The sequence below is a fragment of the Drosophila sulfurigaster genome, chromosome X, assembly GCF_023558435.1.
Source record: "Drosophila sulfurigaster albostrigata strain 15112-1811.04 chromosome X, ASM2355843v2, whole genome shotgun sequence".
Classification (NCBI taxonomy): Eukaryota; Metazoa; Arthropoda; class Insecta; order Diptera; family Drosophilidae; genus Drosophila; species Drosophila sulfurigaster.
In genome coordinates, this window is record NC_084885.1 from 7,138,174 (window position 1) to 7,162,063 (window position 23,890).

General features: G+C 45.9%; 5 protein-coding genes across 5 annotated transcripts; 3 read left to right on the forward strand and 2 right to left on the reverse strand.

The window, feature by feature from the left end:
- Positions 1–134: 134 nt before the first annotated feature.
- LOC133849147 (transcription factor grauzone) lies at positions 135–2,664 on the forward strand. Its single transcript, XM_062285051.1, has 5 exons — positions 135–370; positions 426–858; positions 911–1,394; positions 1,545–1,757; positions 1,839–2,664. The coding sequence occupies exons 1-5, from the start codon at positions 248–250 to the stop codon at positions 2,377–2,379; spliced, it is 1,794 nt and encodes a 597-aa protein (XP_062141035.1). The 5' UTR covers positions 135–247; the 3' UTR covers positions 2,380–2,664.
- On the reverse strand, positions 2,590–3,528 carry LOC133847745 (dnaJ protein homolog 1). Its single transcript, XM_062282940.1, has one exon. It carries the CDS (start codon positions 3,526–3,528, stop codon positions 2,590–2,592), a length of 939 nt encoding a protein of 312 aa, XP_062138924.1.
- A 293-nt stretch (positions 3,529–3,821) lies between these two features.
- On the forward strand, positions 3,822–18,851 carry LOC133849142 (hornerin). The gene is made up of 6 exons (XM_062285039.1): positions 3,822–4,661; positions 6,521–6,857; positions 6,934–7,144; positions 7,211–13,764; positions 15,005–15,109; positions 15,182–18,851. Exons 2-6 carry the CDS (start codon positions 6,768–6,770, stop codon positions 15,821–15,823), a joined length of 7,602 nt encoding a protein of 2,533 aa, XP_062141023.1. The 5' UTR covers positions 3,822–4,661; positions 6,521–6,767; the 3' UTR covers positions 15,824–18,851.
- A 912-nt stretch (positions 18,852–19,763) lies between these two features.
- On the reverse strand, positions 19,764–20,387 carry LOC133849156 (uncharacterized). Its single transcript, XM_062285062.1, has 3 exons — positions 20,245–20,387; positions 20,105–20,180; positions 19,764–20,008 (listed from the first exon to the last, which is right to left on the reverse strand). The coding sequence occupies exons 2-3, from the start codon at positions 20,177–20,179 to the stop codon at positions 19,937–19,939; spliced, it is 147 nt and encodes a 48-aa protein (XP_062141046.1). The 5' UTR covers position 20,180; positions 20,245–20,387; the 3' UTR covers positions 19,764–19,936.
- Positions 20,388–20,488: 101 nt separating this feature from the next.
- LOC133849152 (odorant receptor 9a) lies at positions 20,489–23,038 on the forward strand. The gene is made up of 3 exons (XM_062285056.1): positions 20,489–21,240; positions 21,577–22,370; positions 22,919–23,038. The coding sequence occupies exons 1-3, from the start codon at positions 20,802–20,804 to the stop codon at positions 22,982–22,984; spliced, it is 1,299 nt and encodes a 432-aa protein (XP_062141040.1). The 5' UTR covers positions 20,489–20,801; the 3' UTR covers positions 22,985–23,038.
- Positions 23,039–23,890: the final 852 nt, after the last annotated feature.

Genomic DNA, 23,890 nt, shown 5'->3' on the forward strand with positions numbered 1-23,890 from the left:
AAGAATTACTATTTACGTTTTTATTATTATTTTTACAAGTACTATACAGTCGTTTTGTAAAATATGAAGTTAAATAAAAATTCGAAAATGCTGGCAACGTTGCGCTTATCGCTACAAAATCGATACATTTGATAAGTGTGTGTGGAATGTGCCATCACTAAAAACAGAAAACCAAACAATTGATAATATTTGATGAGCTAACTTTTTGCCGTTTGTTGTATGCATTTTATGTTGAAAAGGCCGCAACATGATCTGTCGCTTGTGTTTAAAAAACATAAACGCAAACAATGCCGTCTATTTGTTCGAAACGGACGACACCCTGGCCGAATCGTCGCTGCTGAAAATGATTGCCAAGTTTCTGCAGCTCGAAGTAAGCTTTGCCCTATTTTAGCAATTAGTTAATTAATTTATCATTATTCTCATAGATAATGCCGGATGACAGCATATCAACGAATATATGTCACGACTGTTGCGAGCATCTGGAGGATTTCAACAATTTCTGGCAGCTCGTCGAACAAAAACAGGCAACACTCAAAAAGGAATTCCTTAACGTGGACGTGGATTGTGTGGCCATGAAATGGACTGGCGGCATCGATGTGGATGTGAGCATCGATGAGCTGCCGTTGGTCGCCGCCGATGAGATGGACGAGAAGCCATTGGACATCCACAATCTCAGTCTATTAGGTAGTGTGCTTGATGTGAATGTAGACAGCGTTGAAGTACCCCAAATCTCGACGAGAAGTGCCAAGCAGCAGCAGACGCTGGATTACGATGAGAAGCCGTCGCTACTGCTGGCTGATGATGGCAGCGCTTCCTCCTCCCCCTCTTCCTCATCATCCGCTGCAACTGATGAAGATGGTGAGTGTCAGAGCTTAATCCTCTAGAAATTCACTTAAATTCCATGTTCTAGATGAAGTACCGCTCGTGAAGCTGCAGCATAAACTAAAGCCCAAGCGTAAAGTGCGCGTCACACGTCGCCGCAAGTCACGCAATCTCACCTTAGCCCAGGAACTCGATCAGCTGCTCGAGCAGAGCAACAACAACAATGAAGTCGGTGCGGCAAACAAAGTGAGACGCAGCAAGAAAGTGTTGCCCAGCAGCGCTGACACGCCAACGGATACGCAAAAGCATGAGCTGGAAGCGGTGCTCGAGCGTCGTCCCAAGGGCTGTTCGCGTGCCCAGCTATCGAAGCGCTACGAGGAGGCGATCGCCAGTTATATGAGCGCCGACTGTGATCTGTGCGATTTCAGTGCCAAGTATCTGTCGCAGCTGAAGACGCATTTTCTCGAGGTGCATCAGCAGGATGCGTATCTCAAGTGCTGCAACAAGATCTTCAATCGACCGTCCAAGCTCATGGATCACATTCGCAAGCATATTAATCCCAAGCTCTTCACGTGAGTGCGCCGCATTTGCATTTGCAGCTTAAAATTGATTTTTCCATTACGTTAATGGGGTTAATTAGCTTATTGATGCCAGCTAACACTTTAGGCTTTCATGACTGCAACTTACGTGATATTCCCCTCTCTTCTCTTTCACGTTGACAGCTGCTCGATTTGCAACAAGTCGCTGAACTCGCAGGACTATCTTGCCACACACATCGAAACGGTGCACAACAAAGTGGCGCAAATTGGCAAAGTGCTCAAGTTTCCGTGCGCCAAATGCGAGCGTACATTTAGCAGCGAACGTCGGCTATCCAATCATCTGCTCAAGCACGACACGGATCAGCTGGAGCACAGTTGCCAGATCTGCGACAAGAGGTAAGTCTACGAAATATATGTTGCCTCCTCTCTCTCTCTCTAATCCATGCACCTCATCTCGCTCGCTCGCTCTCTTTCTAGCTTTGCCAATGTGCATCGCTTGCGTCGGCACATTCAGTCCATACACGAGGATCTGCATCCGCATGTCTGCGACATTTGTGGCAAAAAGTTTAAATTCAAACCCTCCTTTGAACGCCATCTGCTCGAGCATCAAGGCGTCGTTGCCCCCGCCATGGAGTGCCCAATTTGCGGCGTCTGGCTGAAGAACGAGCACAGCCTGCGATTGCATCGCTTCACACACGACAGCACGGATACCGTGTGTCCGCATTGCGCCAAGACGTGCAGCAGTCGCACAGCGTTGCGAGCACACATCAAATACGCCCATAAGCTGACCACGAATCTGCAGTGCACGTATTGCGAGAAGAGCTTCAAGCAGCAGCGCAATCTGGAGGAGCATATGGCCATACATACGGGTCTCCAGCTGTACAATTGTCCGCACTGCCCGAAGGAGTGTCGCTCGAGGAGCAACATGTATGTGCACATCAAGCAGCGGCATGCGGACGAATGGCTCAAAGCGAAGATGGCGCGTTCGCATAATCCGCAGTACAAGCCGCATGATTAACTAGATTTTACACCGATTAGCAGCAATACATATGTTAATGATTAGGAAAGACCAGTGCAAGCATTAGCCATTAGTTTGTATACTTAATAGTTAAGTCCTCCGTCAGCAGTCTGTCTGTGTATTACTGACAGCAGCTGCCATTAAATTGCAATTGTACTTGGAATATTTTTACAATATACGTTTTACGTTTATTACAAAGCTTCTCTCAATTTATTTTTTGCAGTCCGGCAGCAGCTCCTCCAGTTGTCTGACCAGTGGGGCCGGCAAGGCGTCAGGAAACTCAATGTCGAAGTGCAAAAAGAGACAACCACGTTGCAGCGGATTCTTCGAATACGGCAAACCATGTTCATAGAAACACTTCACTCTCGTCGGCCCAATGACCTCGCCATTGCTGTGATAGAACAAAGTCACATCGGGTTGCAAGGTGGGCACCTCAATGCTGACACCGCACAGCGCCTGCTTCAGTGTGACCTTGGCCGTGTGATGAATGTCGCTGCCAACGCGCTCGAACAGCGGATGCGGCGCATCGCGTATGATGAACACAATGTCGGCAGGAATGCGATTTGTTGACTCGTCCCCCTCTTTGCTGAAGGTGACTTTGGTACCCGATTTCCAACCTGGTTTGATGTCAATGACCAGCTGCTTGAACTGCTTGCGCGGCACACCGTTCACCAGTCTCATGCGTGAGATTTGCATTTTCTTCTGGCAACCGCTGTTGATGTCCTCGAGCCTCACAAACAGTTCATGCACAATTGCCGGATCCTGGGTTCTGGTTGAGAAACCAGGAAAACCAGCCAACGCACTAAATGGATCATTGGCAGAGCTCTCGTCAAAGCCAAAGCTGCCGAAGAATTGTGCAAATGTTGCGCTTGGATCTCCATGAAAATGATAACTGGGTTCAGAGCCGCTTTCCTGGCTGTTGCAGCCGTGATTTAAACCCTCTTCGCCGGATCGATCGTAAATGTCGCGTTTCCTTTTGTCGGACAACACTTCGTAGGCTTCAGCGACCAGTTTGAAACGTTCGGTTGCCTCGGCACTTTTATTCTTGTCTGGATGATATTTGAGGGCCAATTTGCGATAGGCTTTCTTAATTTCATCCTCCTCGGCATGGCGACTTATGCCAAGTATTTGGTAGAAATCTTTGCCCATAGCTTAAATTTTTTTTATTTAATTTTTACTAGAATTTCGTACAAAATCTGTGAGTTAAATTAAATGCATTGCTTGCTGTGACAACTTCTTCAATTTGAGCGCTCTCTTCTACTAATCGATAGCAAGTGTGTAGGCAAATCGATAGTACTGTTAGTGCCGGCAGCGCGGCGTTGCCACAAACTAAGCTGCCACCTAACATTGCTCGCCTGCGATAAACAAAGCATTTAAGCAGAATTGCTCCGCACGTTAACGGCAGTGACTCCACATGTTAAGCAGGCAAACGCTCATCTCTAGAGTGCAACGCCGTAAGCGCAAGCTGGCAGCACTGTGTGCAAAAAATACATACGATTTAAACTACTGGAACAATTACGTATTACGTGAAAAGAACGCACCGAAAGTAATACAAAAGTAAACGCTAAACGGCATAGTGTAATTTAAACGCCAACGTAAAGAAGCGTGCGTGTGTGTGGTAAATACAAATAATCGTGCAAGTGCAAAAGTGATCCAAACTAGTTTCAGCACCTTGGATTTCGATTACATTTTTCATCTCTCTATACACTTGCAAAAACGAAAAGAAACGAAACGACACAAAAAAAAGCGACCAGAGCAGCAGCAGCCGCGCACAGCATTGGAGAACGACGTTAGAGAGACAGAGAGCGCGCTAACACAAGCGAGAACATAGGAGAGCCGACCAAAGCCAAACCGACAGACAGACAGAGAGGACAGACTTACACAAACACACAAATACATAGCTAGCTGTAGCTAGCTAACAGCCAGCGAGCCAGCGCAACACAGCCAACAACAGCGGCGGCCCAACAAAACGCGTTAAATAGCGACGACAAGGGATATAAAGAAAAATTTTTTGGAAGCGTATTTCGAGACGCTAATCACTTGTAAATTGTAGACAACAGTGCGGTTAGCGTGAAACAAAGGCAACTTCTAAACGTGTGTCGCACCTTTCAAAAAAATAACATTTGGTTATATTTTTTTTCGCAAACGGCTGAGTAAGCGCGTAGAAGAGTGCAAAAAAACGACGTACAAAAGAAAGAAAAGAAGAGAAGAGAAAAAGAAAGAAAAAAAGGAGCCAAGGAGCAACGAACTGTGTGTGCGGTGTATGCTCTGAGTGTAAAAGGGTAAGCACTACTATACACACATACGATTTCTTGTTTGATGTTTTTGTTATTGCCCGCTTGTGCTTTTGCTGTGTTTCGGTTTCGGGCTGGCACATGCTGTCTTATTGTCTCGCTCACACTTGCGGTGCAGCACCGTACTGCTGTTCGCTGTGCTGTGTTGCACTAACGTTGTTGGGGACAGCGGCGGCGACGACGGCGGCAGGTTTATCGTTCGCTTGTTTCTATTTTCTTTGATTTTGAGTTTGAAATGCGCCAATTTATTTTAAAAATGTACAATTAACTGACCCAAAAAGAAAAAATCAAAAGGAATAATTGTGATTTCGTTACGACAAACGTAGTTATCACGTTACGTTTTGCCGTTTACGTTGCATGCATGCGAAAAAATGAGAAAAAAAACATTGTGTATTGTCTGGTCTGGTTCGATATTTTTGGCGCATGTGGCAACGCTACGCCACCGCCAGACACACACACGCACACATGTACTGCGAAAAGAGTAGCGAGCAATAAGAAGAAGCAGCGGCAAACTTCTCGCGCGGTGGATGTGTGCAGCCAAAAAATAAAACGAAAATTGTAATAAAAGTGAATTCTGCACAATGAATATTAAAAATTGCAAATAGAATATTTAAATGCAATTAAAGTGTGCTCACATTTGGCATAAAATACTACGAAAAAATTCGAAACAAAACCAATCTTAACACAACACACCATCCAAACACAAATTTAGTTTCCAGTGCTGCCAAGTGCGTATGTATGCGTGTCAGTGAGTGAGTGTGCATGCGTATATGTGAGTGCTATTAAACGGCACATTTTACTGTGTCTTCAACGACTCCGCCTTGTCAAAAGCCAAAAGCTTTTAAATGTATTTCAGTGTACAATTAAGCGGTAGTGTGTTGTGTTTTTGCATTTTGCTTAAACAATGGAAATAACAAAGCATAAACTGCGCGTGTATCGCCCGTTGCATGTCCCTCTCTATGTGTGCGTGTGTGTATAGTTTTGGTTGTTAGTGTGTGTGCTTGCTCTTGTATGAATGGTTGTTGTTATTGTTAGAGGCACCTATTGAAAAATAAGAAAAAAAATGTTGCCAAGCATATTTATTGTTCCTTGTTCATTATTATACTGTACACTTGTCAATTTTATTTTCTTTATTGTTTCAATAGATTTGCGCAATGCATTTGCAGTTTAAAAAAAAAAATTTTTTTTTTTTGGCAACAACAACTCTACACAGGCTTCTTTGCTGTATGTCAGCCATTGTTCTTCTTCAATTATTACACGAAGACGCCACCGCATATATTTCTTGTCTTTTGCTTCTGTTACTCACTCGCTCTCACTCTCTTGCATGCATGTTTGTATGTGTGTGGGTCGCGGACGTGCGTTGCTGCTGCTGTTGTGTGTTTGTGGGCGGGGGCGGGTGCGGGGCTGCCCAAAAACCATTTTGTGTGAGAGACACAATGCTGAGAGTGGTCACACCATAGTGGCATCCCACTCTGACTTATTGCTGTCCAACGCCTGTAGCGAATCATGTATGTCTAGCTCGCTCTCTGCTGCGGGCCAGTTGCTCACGCAGCCATTGGGGATGTTGTATATGTGTGTGTGTGTGAGTGTGTTAGCCCCTAATAGAGGTGCAAACACACGCACGCATTCACACGTATATGTGTATTTGGAGTGCAAGGCGGCCCGGCGGCACCCCACGTACCAAAACAAATAAAACAATACACAAAAAATTTGCAACAAACAAAATGCAGCAGCAGCTTAACTCCCCTCCACCCTCTCTATAGTTGTTGCAACCCTTTTAATTTTTTCGATTGGTCTGCGATTATTTAATGCTCACTCTCTTTGCATGTCCTGCTCTCTTTTTGCAGTCGTTTAACAGCTCAAACAAGAAGACTGAGAACAAACACAGCAAAAACACAAGAACAAGAGAAATAAGAACACTTAGTGGAAGAATAAGAAACGAGATCGCGAATTGCTCTTTGCAATTTAGCACAACAACAACTGAGAACTCCTTCAACCCAGCGAGAGCGAAAGAGAGCGCGAATTTAGCGTGGAACGCGCGGTGCGGCGATAGGCGGCAAAGGAAGCTAACGCTAATGAGGATCTATTGGCAGCATGAGTACACTGGGGGGAAGTAGGGGAGAGCGAAATGCCAAGCCCAAATTCACAGCGTTGGATATAAATCGCATGTACAAGAATAGTCGAGTAAGTGGATCTAATGATTACCCTATAAGGGAATACAACTAACTCTATGTTTATCTCTCCGTCTTCTTCACTGCAGGGTGAATCGAGTGAACCATCTGCCCAAAAGAATCAAGTGCCGCGTAAACATGGAATGCAAATCTTGGGTAAAGTACCCTCCGCAAGGCGACCACCAGCCAATCTGCCATCCCTGAAGGCCGAGACCAACAGCAGCAGCATTGCAACACCATTGAGCAACAACAACAGCAGCAGCGGCAGCAACAACAATAATCTCCTAGCATCTGTTGAAGGTGAGTCTCGAGGTTGATACTTCTTTCATCAGTTATTTAATTTTATTACAATTGTTCCTATGACAGGCAACAACAGCAACAGCGGATCTAGCACAGGCATCGGAGGAGCAGCAGCAGCGGGAGGAGCAGGAACAGCAACAGTAGCTGGTGGAGCAGGAGTAGCCGCTAGTGGGGCGATAGCAAACGCAGTTGCAAACAGCAGCAGCCACAATAATATTGCAGCAATTAGCCACAGCAGCAGCAATAATAACAGCAGCAGCGGCAACGCGAGCAATAAATACAATAGCAACAGCCACCACAGCAGCAGCAACCATAGCCACCACAACAACAGCAGCAGTAGCGGCGGCCACCACAGCAACAGCAACAACAGTAGCAGCAGTCTTGGGAACAACAACAAGAACTTGAAACTAATTAATAACTCGAGCAGCAACGCATCTGTTGGCGGAGGCAGTGCATCTAGTGCTGGTGGCAACCATCATTCGATTAATTCACCCAAAACATGGTCAGCAATAACGACAGGACACGAGCGTGGCATTGGCGGCAGTGGCGGCGGTGGCAATGCCAACAGCAACAGCAGCAACAACAGTGGCCATCATCATGGCAACTATGGCAACCATCGTTCGAGTCACCATCAGCAGCATCAACAGCAACAACAACAGCAGGTGGTGCCCCACTATCAGAGTCCGCAATTTCAATACGAATTCCCCACACTGATGGGCGGTGGTGCATCATCGACAACAGCTGTGGGAAGTGGCAAGAACAACAACAACAACAAGGATCAATACCAAACGCAGCAACAACACTCGCAACACCACCATCATCATCAACAGCAGCAGCAGAATCATCATCATCATCACCATCATTCACAACAACAGCAAAACCGCGACTATCGCGATCATCACGCTCATCACGGACGTCAGCAATATGGCAGTGGAGGAGGCGGCGGCGGCGGTGGCGGTGGTGGCCATCATGCGCAACGCGGTCACAACTCCGATGCTGCCGGCAACTACAGAGATGGCAACGACGACGTCGGCGGCGGCCACAACATCGACGAACTGAGCGAGTTAAGTTTGCGACCACAAAACGATCCAGCTGCCTGGCTGCAGCAACAGGAAAAGGCCGCCAAGGAGTTGGCGTTGAACCAACAGGCCCAGGGCCACCAATTGTCCACAAATGGCGGCGGCGGCGGCGGCTCCTCCTCATCCTCTGGCGGCAGTGTTCCACTGCCCATACTCTCGCTGATGCCGTCGTTTATGCGCAGCGGCGCACCATTGCCCGCCTCCGGCTTAGGCGGTGGCCCCACAATGGCAGCGGCTGTCGCGCAATCGAATGCCACAGCAGCCGAGTTGGCGGCGGCGTCGTCCTCATCGGTGTCTGCTCCCTATCAGAATGGGATCGGTGGTGGCGGACGTTCGGCATCGCCAGCTATCTTGGGCAGTTTTCGTGCGGCTGCAGCAATTCCAAAGCGACCGGCGACCTCAACGACAACAGCAACGCCAACGTCCTCTTCGATAGTTGGTGCGGGAGGAGCGACAACGCCGCCACAGCAGCTGCAGCAACAGCAGCAGCAGGCGGCTAATGGACGCAAGGACAAGGACAAGGATTATGTGGTGGAGCCGGAGGTGGCGCAAATGCAGCGTCCGATTATACGCGAGGAGGATTTGGAGCGTTTAAATGCAATTGCCAAGGACGACAGCTGGACCAAGCAGGATGAAATAGACTACACCAAGAAACTGACTTTCTCCGATGACGAGGAGCATGCCAGTGCCGATGATCAGCATCATCAGCAGCATCTACAACATTCGCATTCGCATGCCAATAAAGCGCAATCCAATGTTGATCAGCGCAAAATGTCGAGCAACAACAGCAGCAGCAACAGCTCCTGGCAACGCAGCACCATAAACAAGGACAATAGCAGCGAACGCGATGTTCAAGAGCAGGACCAGCTGGAACAACAGCAGCAGCTGCAGCAACGACATCAGAATGGACATCGCGGCAGCGGCAGCATTGCACTCGATGCTGGCGTCTATGAGCGTGTCAAGCAACGCAAGGAGGAGGAGGAACGCCGTCAAATGGAACGCAAACAAGCGGCGGCCAAGAAGCTGCTTGAGCTCGAGATGAAAATGAACAGCAAGAAGGCATTGAGCGAGGCGGCAGCAGCAGCTGCTGCGACTTCTGGCAACGTTGCGTCAACTGGCGCGGCAAACAATGATGTCTCATCGATGGCGCCGCTGGGCAATGTCAGCGAGGACGAGGGACAACAGTCTATGCAACAGCGTCGTCCACGCGGCAGCATCTCTAGCTTAAGCAGCAGTGGAGGAGGCGGCGGATCAGGTGCTGGCAACAGTGGCTCAGCTGCAGCTGCTTCGTTGACATCGTCGTCGACTGTGGGCGGCGATTATGGACAGAAACCTGTGTTTATGACGCATTTCCAATCGAATTTACCGCCACGTTTCCAGCGCCAGCAACAACAGCAGCAACAACAGCAGCAGCAACTGCCACGTGGTGGACTCGAGAAGAGCGCCTCGGCGAGCAGCGCCTTCGATAGTAACTCGCGCTATCTGCAGAAGAACAATGGCGGAGCTGGCGCCAATGGCGGGCCCGGTGGCAGCGGAGTGCGCAGCATTGCTGGCGGCTATAATCGAGCTAGTGGTGGCGGCGGCGGCTTCGGACGTAATCGTCATGACAGCGCTCGTGATGAGCAAGAGTATCGTGCTCAGGAATATCGCAGTGGCCAGCAGCAACAGCAGCAGCAGCAACAACAGTTGCCACGCAGCATCTCAGAGAATTCGCACCGCAAGACGAGCGTTTCATCCGGTGACGATGTTGGCTGCTTGCTGGGCAGCAGTAATAGTGCCGGTGGAGGAGGCGGTACCTCGTCGTGGGCAGAGCAAACAGATGCCGAGCAAAAGCATCATCGCACACGCGAGGAGAGTTTCTCCTCGTCGCACAGTCACGATTCGGTGGTGCCGCTGCGCATATTACAGCGGCCGGCGCGACAACCGAGTCTCAGTGAGGAGAAACCGCTGCCAGGAGGTGCTGCTGGAGGAGTCAAGCAAGCACCGCTGGATGCCATGCAGCCTACACAAATACTGAGACGCAGTGTTGAACCGCTCGACAAGTCCGGCGAGGAAAAGTCCGGCACAGAAGGCGGCGACAAGAGCGGCGACAGTGATGCCAACAAATTGCTGGGCAAGGATGAGGATAAGGAGACGGCGCGCACAGCTGCAGCAGCAGGTGGCAGCAAGCGACCAAGTCCACGTGGTGGAGGTGGTGGCGGAGGCGGACGCATGCGGGAGGATTTACATGCGGCGAGAGGAGGCGGCGCCGGACGTAGCTATGCCGCCGGCGGTGCGGGTGGCAGCTATCGGGGACAACAGCGCGGCAACAACGATTGGAACAGTCGCAACAGCGGTGGCAGTAGACGATATTATGGCAGCGGTGGCGAGCAGTCCGAGCAATCCGAGGATGTCGACGAGGACTGCTACAGCAGCAGCGGTGGTGGAGGCGTCTCAGCGGCAGCAGCACGACGCAGTCCCAAAGTGCAGTCACGCTCGGAGCAGAGTGGCGGAACAGTTGTCTCGGGTGCGGCCACAGCCAGTGGTCAGCCAACAGCTGGCGGCATCGGAGGAGCTACTGTCAACAAGGCGGGCTTCTCGCCACGAGGCGAGCCCTCGCGTCGCGGACGTGGCGGACTCTCTAGCAGCAGCGGTGGCAGCTCAGCGCCCGGTTTCCGACGTCAGGGAGGCGGCGGTGGCGGCACAGGCACTAGCGGAAGTGGCGGAGGTCGCGCCTATGGCAGATTGGGATACGAGGAGTATAACAAGCAGCGCAACTCGGAGTCGGAAAGCTCGGTGACCGCTGTGGGCGGTGCTGGGGATCTGGACAAGACGAAACAGAATCAGCTGGCGCTCAGTGCGGGATTGCACAAGTCCAAGGAGGACAAGGACGAGCTAGGGTCCGAGAAGGACAAGAGCAGCAGCAGCAATAGCAACAACATTAATATACCCAACACTGCCACCGTGGCCAAGGAGGAGCCACTCAAGGATGTCGCTGCTGGAGCCGGTCTCGGAGTTGGAGTCGGCGTTGTTGGCGGAGGAGTCGGTATCGGAGCAGCAGCTCGACCGCCGCCAGGACTGAGCACAGCCACAGCGGTCGGTGTGGTGCCGCCCACGTTGGCTGCAGCCGGCGGTGATGTTTCCGGCAAGAAGAAGAGCGACTCGACAGCAGCAACAAGCGCAGGAGCAACATCTGCTGCCTCAACAATTGCAACGCCAGCCACAGTAGCAGTTGCAGTTGCAGCGGGCGGAGCAGCTACGGCGCCCATTGGCGACAAGTCCAAGCTCTCCGCCATTGGCGACAAGAGGGGAGTGGGCGTGGTAGGAGCCAGCAGCTCACTAATTGATGGCAATTCGACGCCCGTTAACACGCTTGTCTTTGAGAACTCCACATACAAACAGCAACAGGCCGCCGCAGCAGCTGTGCCGCTGAAGCAACAGCAGCAGGCAACACTTGTGGGTGGCCCAGGAGCAGCAACAGTCGCAGCTGTTGACAGCCTGTCGAGCGCTTTGTCGCAGATGACGTTCGGCAAGGACGACGACCAGCAGCAGCAGCAACAACAACAGCAGCAACAGGACATGAAGCTGGGCTTTAGCTTCAGCGACGATGCCACGTCGCTCAAAGTGGTGGATAGCCTCGAGGCGGTGAGCAAGGCGGCCAGCCAGCATCACCAGCATCAGCAACAACACTCGCAGCAACAGCAGCAGCAAAACAATTCGACAGCCGACTTAAACATGAAGATTGCGAGCGTTAAGAAAGTGTGGGAATCGGCCACTCCCATGTCAGAGGGTACGCCGCAGACAACGCAACAGCAGCAACAACAGCAACAGCAGCAGCAACAACAACATGCACAGCAGCAACAGCATTCACAGCAACATGCACAGCATCAGCAACAGGCGGCAGCACAAGCAGCGGCCGCTGCAGCCGCCGCAGCAGCAGCAGCGGTTGTTCAACAGCAGCAACATGCACAGCAACAGCAGCAGTCGCAGCACGGACAACACGTTGTTGGTCCCCATGGCGGACAGCAACAAGTCTCTAGTTCGGTGGTGGACGACACCGGCAGTCATATGACGGCAGCCTCGTTTGTGGCCGCCGTTGCTGCGCAGCAGCAGCAACAGCATCAGCAACAAATGACACATTACGCGGTGTCTGCGGTACATATGCAACACCAGCAGCAGCAACAACAGCAGCAGCCGCATCATCAGCAGCAACAGCAGTCGCATCACGGACATCATGCGTTGTCTTCGCCTGGACCCGTTTACGGCAGCCACGGCTCACCCTTTGATGCGGGCTCGCTTGAGCAACAGTTCCAACAGCAGCAGCAACAGCAGGATGATTACCCGAGTCCGCAGCAGCAGCAACAACAGCATTCACAGCATCAGCAGCAGGTGAAGGCCAAGCAGCTGCATGCCGGACTAGGCATGTCGCCACCGCCAAGTCATCAGCAACAGCAGCAGCACTCGCAACAACATCAAGCACAGCAGCAGCAACAACAGCAGCTGCCATTCTATCAGGCATCGCCGCAATTCGGTGTCGGCGGCATTCCAACGATTCCCAGCCCGCCGGCGGTTGTGTTCAACTCATCGCAGCTGGCGCCGCCGCCACAGCAGGTGCCACCACCGCAGGTCCAATCGCAGGCTGGCAATCTGTATGCACCATTCCATTCGCTAGATCATTCGAGCCGTTCGCCCGCCTATTCGGCGGCAGCGGCTGCCGCTGCGGCGCACAGCTTTCCGGGACATTATGCCGCTGCAGCTGCCGCCGCTGCTGGTGGCGCCTTCAATGCGTATGCGATGCAAACACCGCATGGCCATGGCGCCAATATGCCACCGCCGCCGACAGCGCCCACGCCCGATATGTACTCCAATCTGACGTCACAGTTTCGTCTCGGCGGCGGACCCTTTGGCCAGCCACCGCCACCGCAGCCGAACTCACAGCAGCTGAGCAATCCGAATGCGGCCGCCGTCACCATCATTTCGTCGAACAGCAGCTCCATGATGTCATCGGGAGCCGCAAAACCGCCGCCGCCCAGCCAGCAACCCATTGGCGCAATCGGTTCAAAGTCGGCGGGCAGCGGCGGTGGCCCCGGTGGCCCTGGAGGTCCTGGCGGCCCCGGTGGACCCGGTCCTGGCCCCTATGCCGCCGCCCAACAGTACATGAATCTTTATCCGGTGGCGCCGCAGCATCCGGGCCAGGGCGGTCCGCCGCCCGGTGCACATCAGCTACAATCGAATAGCTACTACTCGAATTCGGCGCCCGGCGGCCCAACGGGTCCCCAGTTCTATGGTGGTCCGCCGCCCCAAGGCGCCGGCGGTGGGGCACAGAACTATGGACTGGCGACCGCTGCAGGAATGTATGGCGGACACCAGGGCGGACCGCCGGGCTCGAATGGACCGCCGGGACCGGGACCGCAATCGCAGCACACGATGGGCAACTTTAATACCCAGTTCATGAACTCACAGCTCTTGACAGCGGCCGGGATGAGCCAGTTTCGTGGTGGACCGACGCCCGGCGGGGGATACCTGAAGAGCAGCCAGGGTCAGGGACACATGCAGGACTCGGTAAGGAGCGAACCAGCACAACTAGCATCACAACTAGCATCAGCATCCACACACACTACTTACACACAGCCACTCTCACACTCTAGCTACCACATGTCCATGTATAACAATCACTTTCACAAGTCGCCCATTCATTCCCCCAATACGAACAGCAGCAGCAACAACTCCAACAACAATAACAATTTGTATTCGTTCAACAACCATTGAAAAGATCCGAATCCGCTCCTTTTCCTTCGTTTTCCGTTCCCCTACTCCAAAGCACCATCATCCCATCTCTTAAGTTTATGCCGAGCAAGACTCGGCGGGTAAAAAAAAAAACAACAAAAGGGCAAATAGATATTGTTCTTAGTAATTAATATCCAACAACAAGAATAATTAATCAATTATTATGTGCATTAATTTAAATAAACGTTATTAGACCGAACAACAACAACACAACAAAAATCGGAAGATGCTAGTCTCGGGGGAACAACAAAATGTGTGGTGTATTTTCAATTGAGGAAATACTCTGGGAGAGAATGAGGATAAATTAATGGAATTAATCCGTAGATAGAAGGTCCGCATTAAGCAGCAGCTCACATGGAGTTCTGAGAAACAAATATTTCTCAGGTTTTGCGAGAAAAAAAATAAATCTCAATTTGATGTGACTAGAAATAATAACTTTACGAAGATTTTCCCCGACAATTTCCACTCTCGTTTAGACAATACTTCATTCGTTATAAATATTAGCAGATTGAAGCACTCAAAATTGCTTGTGGAAGATATGTATAGAAATCTAGCCAAAACATATAAAAATGGAAACTGGAACGAATTTGTTAAGATCCAATTTTTCTACATATATTGCGAAATAATATTAAGACTTGGAGTTGATTTATTTAGATGTATGTGCGAGTATGCAATAGTTTTCTTCATTCTGAACACAGACGTGATCAAATATGCCTGCAATCATAACATAACATGACGTTTAGTAGATTTATCCACATAAATAGGTCATTTAAATAGGATATTGCTGCGGTCTATACTGGAAAATGGATCGCCCTGTGTAGCTTTTGCTTTATAACGATTTAGACAAATCAAAACATGTGCAAACATGCTAAAACATGTCTACAATTTCTGTCGGCATACTTTTGGGCTGCTTGCAAAGTGGATTAGATTAGATGGATTACTTCGAATGTGAGGAAGTGGGGAGACCTTTACCGTTGAACTAATTTGACTTACTTGGAATCCTTGATCCTTGCAGATGGGCAGACAGCTGAAGAGTCCCCTGAGCGCGGACATGAGCCTCGGCCTGGCCAAGCAGGTGCAGTCGCAGCAAAGTCCGCCGCACCACAAGAATTATGGCGGCGTAAGTCTCTCTCTATCTCGATCTTCTCCCACATCCCATCTCATCTCTCTATATAACTTTTTATTCCCTCAGTGGGATCTGCAAAATCAAGTGCTACAACAGCAGCAGCAACAGCAACAATCTCAGCAGCAGCGACAACAGGGCGGCAACAATGGTAACAACATGAATGCCTTGGGCGGACGCGGCAGCGGCGCCGTCGGCAGCGGTTCCAGTGGCTCTCAAGTGGTAGGCGCTGGCGGTGGCAACGGCGTTGGTAGCGTTGGTCAAAGCCAAGGCCAAGGGCGTTATCCGGCTCCCATACAACGTCCCAACAACTATCCACAGCATCCACAACAACAGCAGCAACAACAACAGCAGCAGCAACAACAACAGCAGCAGCAACAACGCGAACAGGCGGCAGCGCAGCGCGCTGCACAAAGCATGCGACAAGTGACCGGGGGAGGCGGAGGTGGCGGCGGCGGTGCGGGCAGCGCCGGAGGTGGCAATGGCCAAGCTAGCAATGTTGGTGGCGTGCCACCTGGTGCCAACAATGGCGGCGGCCCTGGCGGCCCAGTTGCTGGTGGCGGCAGTTCGCCCGCAGCAGCCGTCGCAGCAGCAGCGGCGGCAGCAGCGGCAGCGCAACAGCTGAGCAAGCCCTATTATTCTAACAATGCGGCGGGTGGTGGAGGCGGCGGTGGCGGTGGTGCCAACCGCGGTGAATGGCATGCGAATTGAGCGTAAGCCGAGAAACCCTCGCGCACACACACACACACACACATACACCATACATTAAACTGCATAAAACAAACACACACAGCGACACCGATAACCGATAACAGATAGCGATACGGACACAAAGCAAATAAATAAAAACCCCAAGGCGCGATGCAGGAATGAGAAACAGCAATGAAATTAGGTTATGTATGCATTCACACAAGTCAGAGCGAGAGCACGAAACAGTGTGAGCGTGAGAGCGAGCAGCACAGCAAGAGCTGACAGCAAGCAAGCCCAGCCTATGCGAGAGCGAGACAGTGTTAAGGATAACGCAGGAATAACAACAAAAAGAAAAGCGCAACACTAAACAACAAAAAAAAAATATAAAAAAAATAACTACATAAAATATAGCAATACATAATAACTGCAAAAAATGAAAAATATATATAAATATATTTAAATGGAAACCATGAGAAAGAAAAACACAAAAAAATCTTATATGCAAGAACGTAAACAAATAGTGGGCAATGTTCAAAATCAGCGCCACGCTACCCCGCCCCCACGAACTCCTAAATGCAACGACACGATAAAAGAAAAACACAAAAGGAGAATAATAAAGAAGTGGAACTTATAAGTTAGTTGGGTATACACACAAACACACACAAGCATGAGACACACACATACATCCATAAATGAATCTGCAGCTGCGTTCAAAAATTGCGATATTGACAAAACGCCAACTCTCCCACTATCCCCTTTCCTACATTTCCTTTCCAAAAACACACACACAAACACATTGCGAAATCTACATAAGTATAAGTAAAATGGAAGTGAAACAAACACAACAGCAACAACAACAATATTATGCTTTTCATTTATATATTATTATTCACATAAATATATTTTATATTACTTGTAATAATTATCATTTTTTTTAATATGTATTGTGTTAACTTTAGCCCTTAGTTTATGCTTAAAACAAACAAAATAATTATGAAAACAAACACAACAACTAGAACAACAAAAAAAGCGAAAAGCAATTAAATAGAAAGCTCGAGTGTATTTTTTGTCAAACAAATTTACATGCATACTTACATACAACTACATACATACTTACATGCATACATACATACAAACATACAATTACATGCCTAAATATATAATTATTATTTTCTTTGTAGTCTGCAATTTGCAATTTATTTTTTTTTTTATGTATTTTTGATTTTTCGTTTGCCAGCAAAACACAGAAATTACATTACTTCTAATTTATAATTACGCTAATTTCATCTTATTGTTTCGTTCACTACATTTAAACACATACAAACACACGCACCAAAAGCGCCATCTGTTGTTGGACGTGCTCAGTGTTGACAATAGGATGTCTGAATTGCAGAATCTGGCAACATTCGCAATCATTTGAAATGATCCCAAAACTGGGCAAATAGCGCTAACATCTCACAACATCATTTCCAATTTCAGCTTCAGGATCAGCGTTTCCACGTGTCCGATCAATCAGCTGACTAAGCTAAATTGATTCGAATATCGCGTGTTTGAAGCAGGAGTTTTAAACGACATCGTAAACAGCATCTACGGATTCTGTGCATGGCCAGCACATTTGTGGTGGCGACTGTTGCAAATTGTTAGCGATCATCTTCACTGCAGGCTTAGTACTATAGTCAGCTATGCCACTGATCATCATCATCACTAAACTGCTTTACGAACTTCCAGCTACCGAATGCAATTTCTGCAGACGACGCATCATTGGCGACCACATGACCAGGAGGATTGTTGGACACATTGACGCATTGCTGAGCAATTGTATTCAGTAATCGGAATTTCGTCAAGCAGTTTCTTGATCATCAGGTCGATAAGCCGTTGATTGCCAGGGCTGAATCAAAATATGCGCCAATAATTTGCAGCAAACGACAACGGAATTAGTGCAGTGACGGCCAAGCAACGGATCAGTAATGAAGATTATGTTGTCATTGAATTCTTGCATCAAAAACAGTATTAATCTACTTGCAACTACTGTTGTCTGAATCAAATCAAAGATATTGACGCTAAATCTTTCAAAGTCGTATATATTGCGAGTGTTCCCATTGAAATTGAGAGATCTTTCTGCCAACTGCAATGCACAAAATAAAAACGCAACCAAACACAAACCAAACACAATCGTTCAGCATCTCTGAACCCAACATCGTCCCTGGCTTCAGCTTTTTTAGATCGTGTTCACGCATATTCACAATACAACAACAGGAGAAGTGCTGCCCATCGTTGCATATTTACACACTTATAATGGGGTGTAGTGCTGTCCATATACTGCAATTTTTTTTATTATTCTAAAATGACACTTGTCACCTCTCGGTTAGCGCAAAAAAAATCTCAAAACTCATTGAAATCAAGAAAACAAAAATGAAAGGAAAATCTGTTAAATTTGCTTCCATCGACAGACAGTATTTTTAAGTGACTATTTTTTTTTGTCCTTGTGTTTGAATAAGATGAGTGTTATTTCAGTATTTTGTTTGCAGTGACTTGAGTCTGCTGCCGCCAATTGCTGCAATTAACTCTTAGTATTAATTCGCCCAAAACTAAAAAAAAACGTCCCCTGTGTTACGCCCACCTCACACAACTACCCGAGGGCGGAGGCGGGTCAAATTGGAACATGAATATGAATTTTTGATTATGTTGTATGTGCTCAAAATGATAATGATGATGAAGACGTTGATGATAATGAGGCAAATTAAACGAAAACTCGTAATAAAACAAAAAAACACAAAAAGAAAAATAAATAAATACGAAAAAGATTAAGTAACTGTAACTTAACAAGGATATAGCATATGCATATAACATATACATACAATACATACACACATTATAGAGGCAAAACCCAATTTTTAATGACAAAACCCTCACATACAATTAATATTGATAAAATAAAAATAATAAAAACAGCATAACAAACCAACAAACATATTATGAGAAATAAACAAAATAAAAAAAGTAGTAGACAAAAAAAAACCCAAAATATAAAAGAAGTAATACCAAACAATTAGATAACAAATGGAAATGGCAAAAAGGCAAAAAAAACACCCGATTACCGAATTCAGAACAATACATGCCTATATACATACAGAGTAATGCATAAATTCATGTGTGTGTATTTTTTTCGCACTTTGCTCGGCTGCTGCTGCTAAAAAATAAAAACAAAAAACCACGAAACCACAAAATTCAAATCAAATTTTAATACGATATGATACGATATATTTATATATGTTGATGTGTTTTGCTAGGGCAAACGGTTTAGTTATTAACGAGAAACAAAAAAAGTGAAAAAAATACATGATGATAAATGAGAAAATCGAAAAGCAGCGCTTGCTATTACAGAATACATGTAAAAGATATATTTTATAGCTATAGCATAAACATAGAATTGATAAATGATTAATTTATACATACATATATATGATATATATATATATACATATATATATTTTAATTGCATATATGGTTTTTCGTCTCTATCTCTACCAAAGCAAAAAAAATGAATACAAGTAAATGCATTACATTACGGTACGTACATATATATGTAAACCATTTTTACATTTAATTCATTCAAATTAATTTTTAGTAATACTTAAATTTCGATAACTGGGCTAAAAAGAAAACAACAAAACACACACCCACACAAATATACACGAGAAGAATGAGAAAACCCAAAAAATAAAAAAAGTGGAACATTTAAAGCTAGTTCGAGAAATGAAATAAAAACTTTAAATAAATAAAAATATTTAAAAACAAAAAAAGTAAAGCACAACTTAGATTATTGAGCGCGGAAGAGCGACAGGTAAGATCGTCCAAGTGTAAGCCAGTTTTGTAAACTTGGCACCACTGTTTGTATTTAAACATACAGTTTGACCCACTGTGCAATGCACAAATTACATAATTATTGAGATTTGACGTGTTTCAGGATGTGATTAGAATTATATATTTTCAAGTGGTTTATTCCTTTCTTATTCTTTGCACTAACACATAAATTATAAGTGGCGGCCAAATAATCCTCCTTAAAGGAAATTATTTAACATGCGCGCATCAGAAATTTGTGGCAGCCACAAAATGACAAGTGTGGCACATGCTTTACTTCTTCTTGGGCTTCATCACATTGTAGGCGATCAGCAGACCGACAACAGCATAGGTTGCCTTTGCCACCTGCAACACAACACAGAAAGCATTCGATGTCATAATATGTTCTTTTAATTATTTTTTTTTAGTTGGGTTAACTGCAATGTTTTTTCTTCTACTCACATTTGCACGGCCGGCCATCGTTGTGCCATTGAAGTGCTTGGCCAGACCAGTCAGTTTTTCTCCTTCACCAGCCATTCTGTTTGCATTTAAAATATTTGTATTCGTATAGATGCTTTTTGACAATAATTGCATTTACTTACGTTTAATGTTGTTTTGTGTTGAGTTCAAACAACTGCTCGCAAAATGACAATAAAAAGTTTCTGCCAATAGGTTATACAACTGTCAGCGTTGCCAGCCCGTTGATGTCAGCATTGTGCGTTGCCAGTGTGTAACATAATTCATTGATGTGGCAATAAGTTGGTCGCACTGTGTTGTGTGCGCAGTTTTATCGTTTATCGTTGATCGAACAGCGCGCTTCATATACGTAAGAATGAAAATTATTTGAAATACCTAAAGAAATTAGTTATTTGAACTGATTAAAATGCGCTAATTACATGGCAATTTAACGTGGCATTTGCACGCTACGTCAAATGTCAACAGCAGCTTTAGCAAATCTCATTAAATGACTCGTCTGCATTGCAATTAAAGTGGTTACCTCCCTCACGCCTTCTCACCCACCATCACAGCCACAGCTGAAGCGCGCGCAAAATGGCGGCGAGTGAATAAAGCTCTAAATGGCTGTAAATTATAATGCAAATCCATCAAGCGGCGAGGGCATGCCTCTTGAGCAGCACAAAAGGCGGTAGCACAATGGAGGATGGGCGTGGCGTTATTTGAAGTGCAGGCAGTCAACGAGCAGCATCAAGGTCAAATGTGCAGCCACGCCCACTTCAACTTAAGTATAAATAGAAAGGCGACTGCTGCCAAACAAGGATCAACCATCGACAGCATGGACGAAGCTTATTTTTTGCGCGTACAAGTTTTAGCCTTTCGCCTTATGGGTTTCGATTTGTGGAACAACAACAGCTCAAAGGATCGTCCACAGATCTCGTTTCTTGTCATTGGCACCATGGGCGCCTTTCTTGGTCCGCTGTTTTTTGCCATTAAGTTCTACATCAAGAATGTGAGCATCATGTCTGATGCCATGGGCTCCTTTCTGGCCATTCTGCTCACCCTGGTCAAATATGGTGTCTTCATCTACTATCGCGGCGACTTTGTGCAGCTCATCTATCGCATTCGCGGCATTCTTGAGCGTGGTAAGTGGTAAACTTATTTCGTTAGATTCTAATTAATAGCCAGGCACTAAAAATTAGAATCTTTATTAAAAACTAGTTATGGAGATACAGAGTTATATTTTTGCTGATTTCCTATTGATTGTCTTGACGATCGGATCTTATTTAAATTTGTATTCAAAAGCTTACATTAAAAAATATATATATATACATAGTTTTTTGGTTGATTTGATTAAAGTAGTTGAGAAAATAATTTAAAATGTTAAAGTAAAAGTAACTCAGTAACTCTCTGTAATATTTTTATTTATAAAATTTACATTTATTATGAAATAAAACAGATTTTAACTGTTTCGCTTGCAGAGATTGTGGCATGGCCGCAGGCTGCACAGATCGTGGAGACGGAGAATCGGAGCGATCAAGCGCTGAGCTTGACCTACATGCGCTGCTTCTTTGCCGCCTGCCTTTTTGCGGGTATCAAGCCCATTGTGATCATGGTCACCACCAAACTAAGGACTGGTGAAACGTATTTGGAGCTGCCGCATTCGGGCGTGTATCCGTGGAGCGATCAGGCGATCTTGTACTACGCTCCCACGTACATTTGGAATTTGCTGGCCAGCTACGGGGCCGTCACCATGTCCTTGGCCATGGACACGTTGCTATTTGCCTTCACGTATAATGTGTGCGCTTTGTTCAAGATTGCCCAGCATCGCATACGGCACTTGCAGCCCATGGAGCAGGAGCCGAGGCAGGAGTTGCTGCAACTGATTGATGTGTTGCGCCTGCATCAGACCGGTCTGATGATTGCCACACAGCTGGGGCGTAGCCTGAGGCCTTTGGTGTTTATGCAGTTCTTTGTCACGGCATTGCAACTGTGCTTTCTAGGCTTTCAGTTGGCCGATCTGTTTCCGTCGCCTGTCTGCGTTTACTTCATCTTCTTTGTCAGCTCGCTGCTGATTGCGCTGTTCATCTATTCGCATTGCGGCGAGAATATGAAGCAGGCCAGTGCTGACTTTGCCATTGCAGTCTACGATAGCAACTGGGTGGAGTTTGCCCCAGCCACACGACGTGCCCTCATCGTCACTATCATGCGGGCCCAGCGACCATGCCAGCTAAAGGGCTACTTCTTTGAGCCAAACATGGCAACATTCTCGGCGGTGCGTGCTTAACGGCAATTCTTATATGCTTATTTTCGTACGTGCGTCTTGATTTGCCTATTTATTTAATTATTCATATATTGCGTTTTGATTTGTATTTTGATTTTGATATACTAGTATTCCATTTTCATATTTATGTTCATATTGATTTCTATACTTATTAGTCTATTGATTGATGCCTATCAATTTATTTTTGATTATTGCTATTTTTTATTTCTCTATTTTATTTTTTTTATTTATGTCCAATCGATTTTTTTAATTTATTGGTATATTTATTCAAATTTTGCTTTTTGTTTTTATCAATTTATTTGTGTAAATAATTTTGTTTTTATAAGTGATTTTGGTGTGTATATTTATTTGAAGATCTAACTATATTTTTCTCTGTACTCTTTGAGGTATCTATTTATAATTCCTTTTCTTTTTACATTTTGTTCCATATATTTTTATTTGTATATATATTTGTTCTCAATTCCATTCATTTTTATACCCATTTTTTCATTCTTTATTATACTTGTATTTATGTTTAATATCTTGATGCCCTTTTGCAGGTGGTTCGCTCAGCCATTTCGTATGTCATGATGTTGCGCTCTTTTAATGCCACGGGTCAAGCATAACTACGCAACTTTGCAGCATTCCTGGTTCCATAAGACATGTCTGTCCTGCTCTCAGCTTATCACTGCAGTTAACAGCACCTTTTTTGCTTGCATTTGTTAATGCTCCTAGACTTGCAGCAGTGAACCTTTATATTGCATTCCCATTCGCGGCACTCATAATCTCATCTACTGCACTTACTACATTCGGGTATGTTAAAAGTTTCTGTTTCTTATGCCACACTCGTGTTGATCCCATTTAGTTTATTTAGACACTTATCCATTTATGTGATGCATATAAGTTGTCATTATTAGCTACATCAGTCGATGAATGTAGTTACGTTCTATTTTCTAACAAATTTATCCTGATGCAAGTTGACGTAACCAATTAATTTGAAAACATTTATGGCGTGTCACAATTTAAGAATATACAGCACGTATGTCGAATTAGGTATATTTGGTATTCAAAATATACCATTGAGTATTAAATAGCCTATAATCGGAGCATGAAAGTTTTTATAAACTGCAAATTCGACCTGAAAGTCAGACAGATAAACATACATAAGGAATATGTATAATTTATATTAAGTTGCCATCTTTTGTCTGTTATATACATTTTCCTTAAGAATAGAATGGAGTTTAATTATAATAAAGTATTGAAATAAATTTTGGGTTTTTAGCATTATATTGATACTATATACAATATTTAAGCAAAAAAGAGTATCAAAATTAATCAGCTTTCATTTGCTCCTCAGCTTATTATGTGGTTAGTATTATTGACGAAGAATATTTGCTTGTTAAATGAAGAAAATTCCATAGATATTTTTTATGAATAGCGCTTCACTTGTGGCTTTTGAAGTTATCTATTCAGTTCTTGGTATTGCTGTTGCAATTTTTTAATAAACAGCGAATGAGCTGAACGCGTATTTG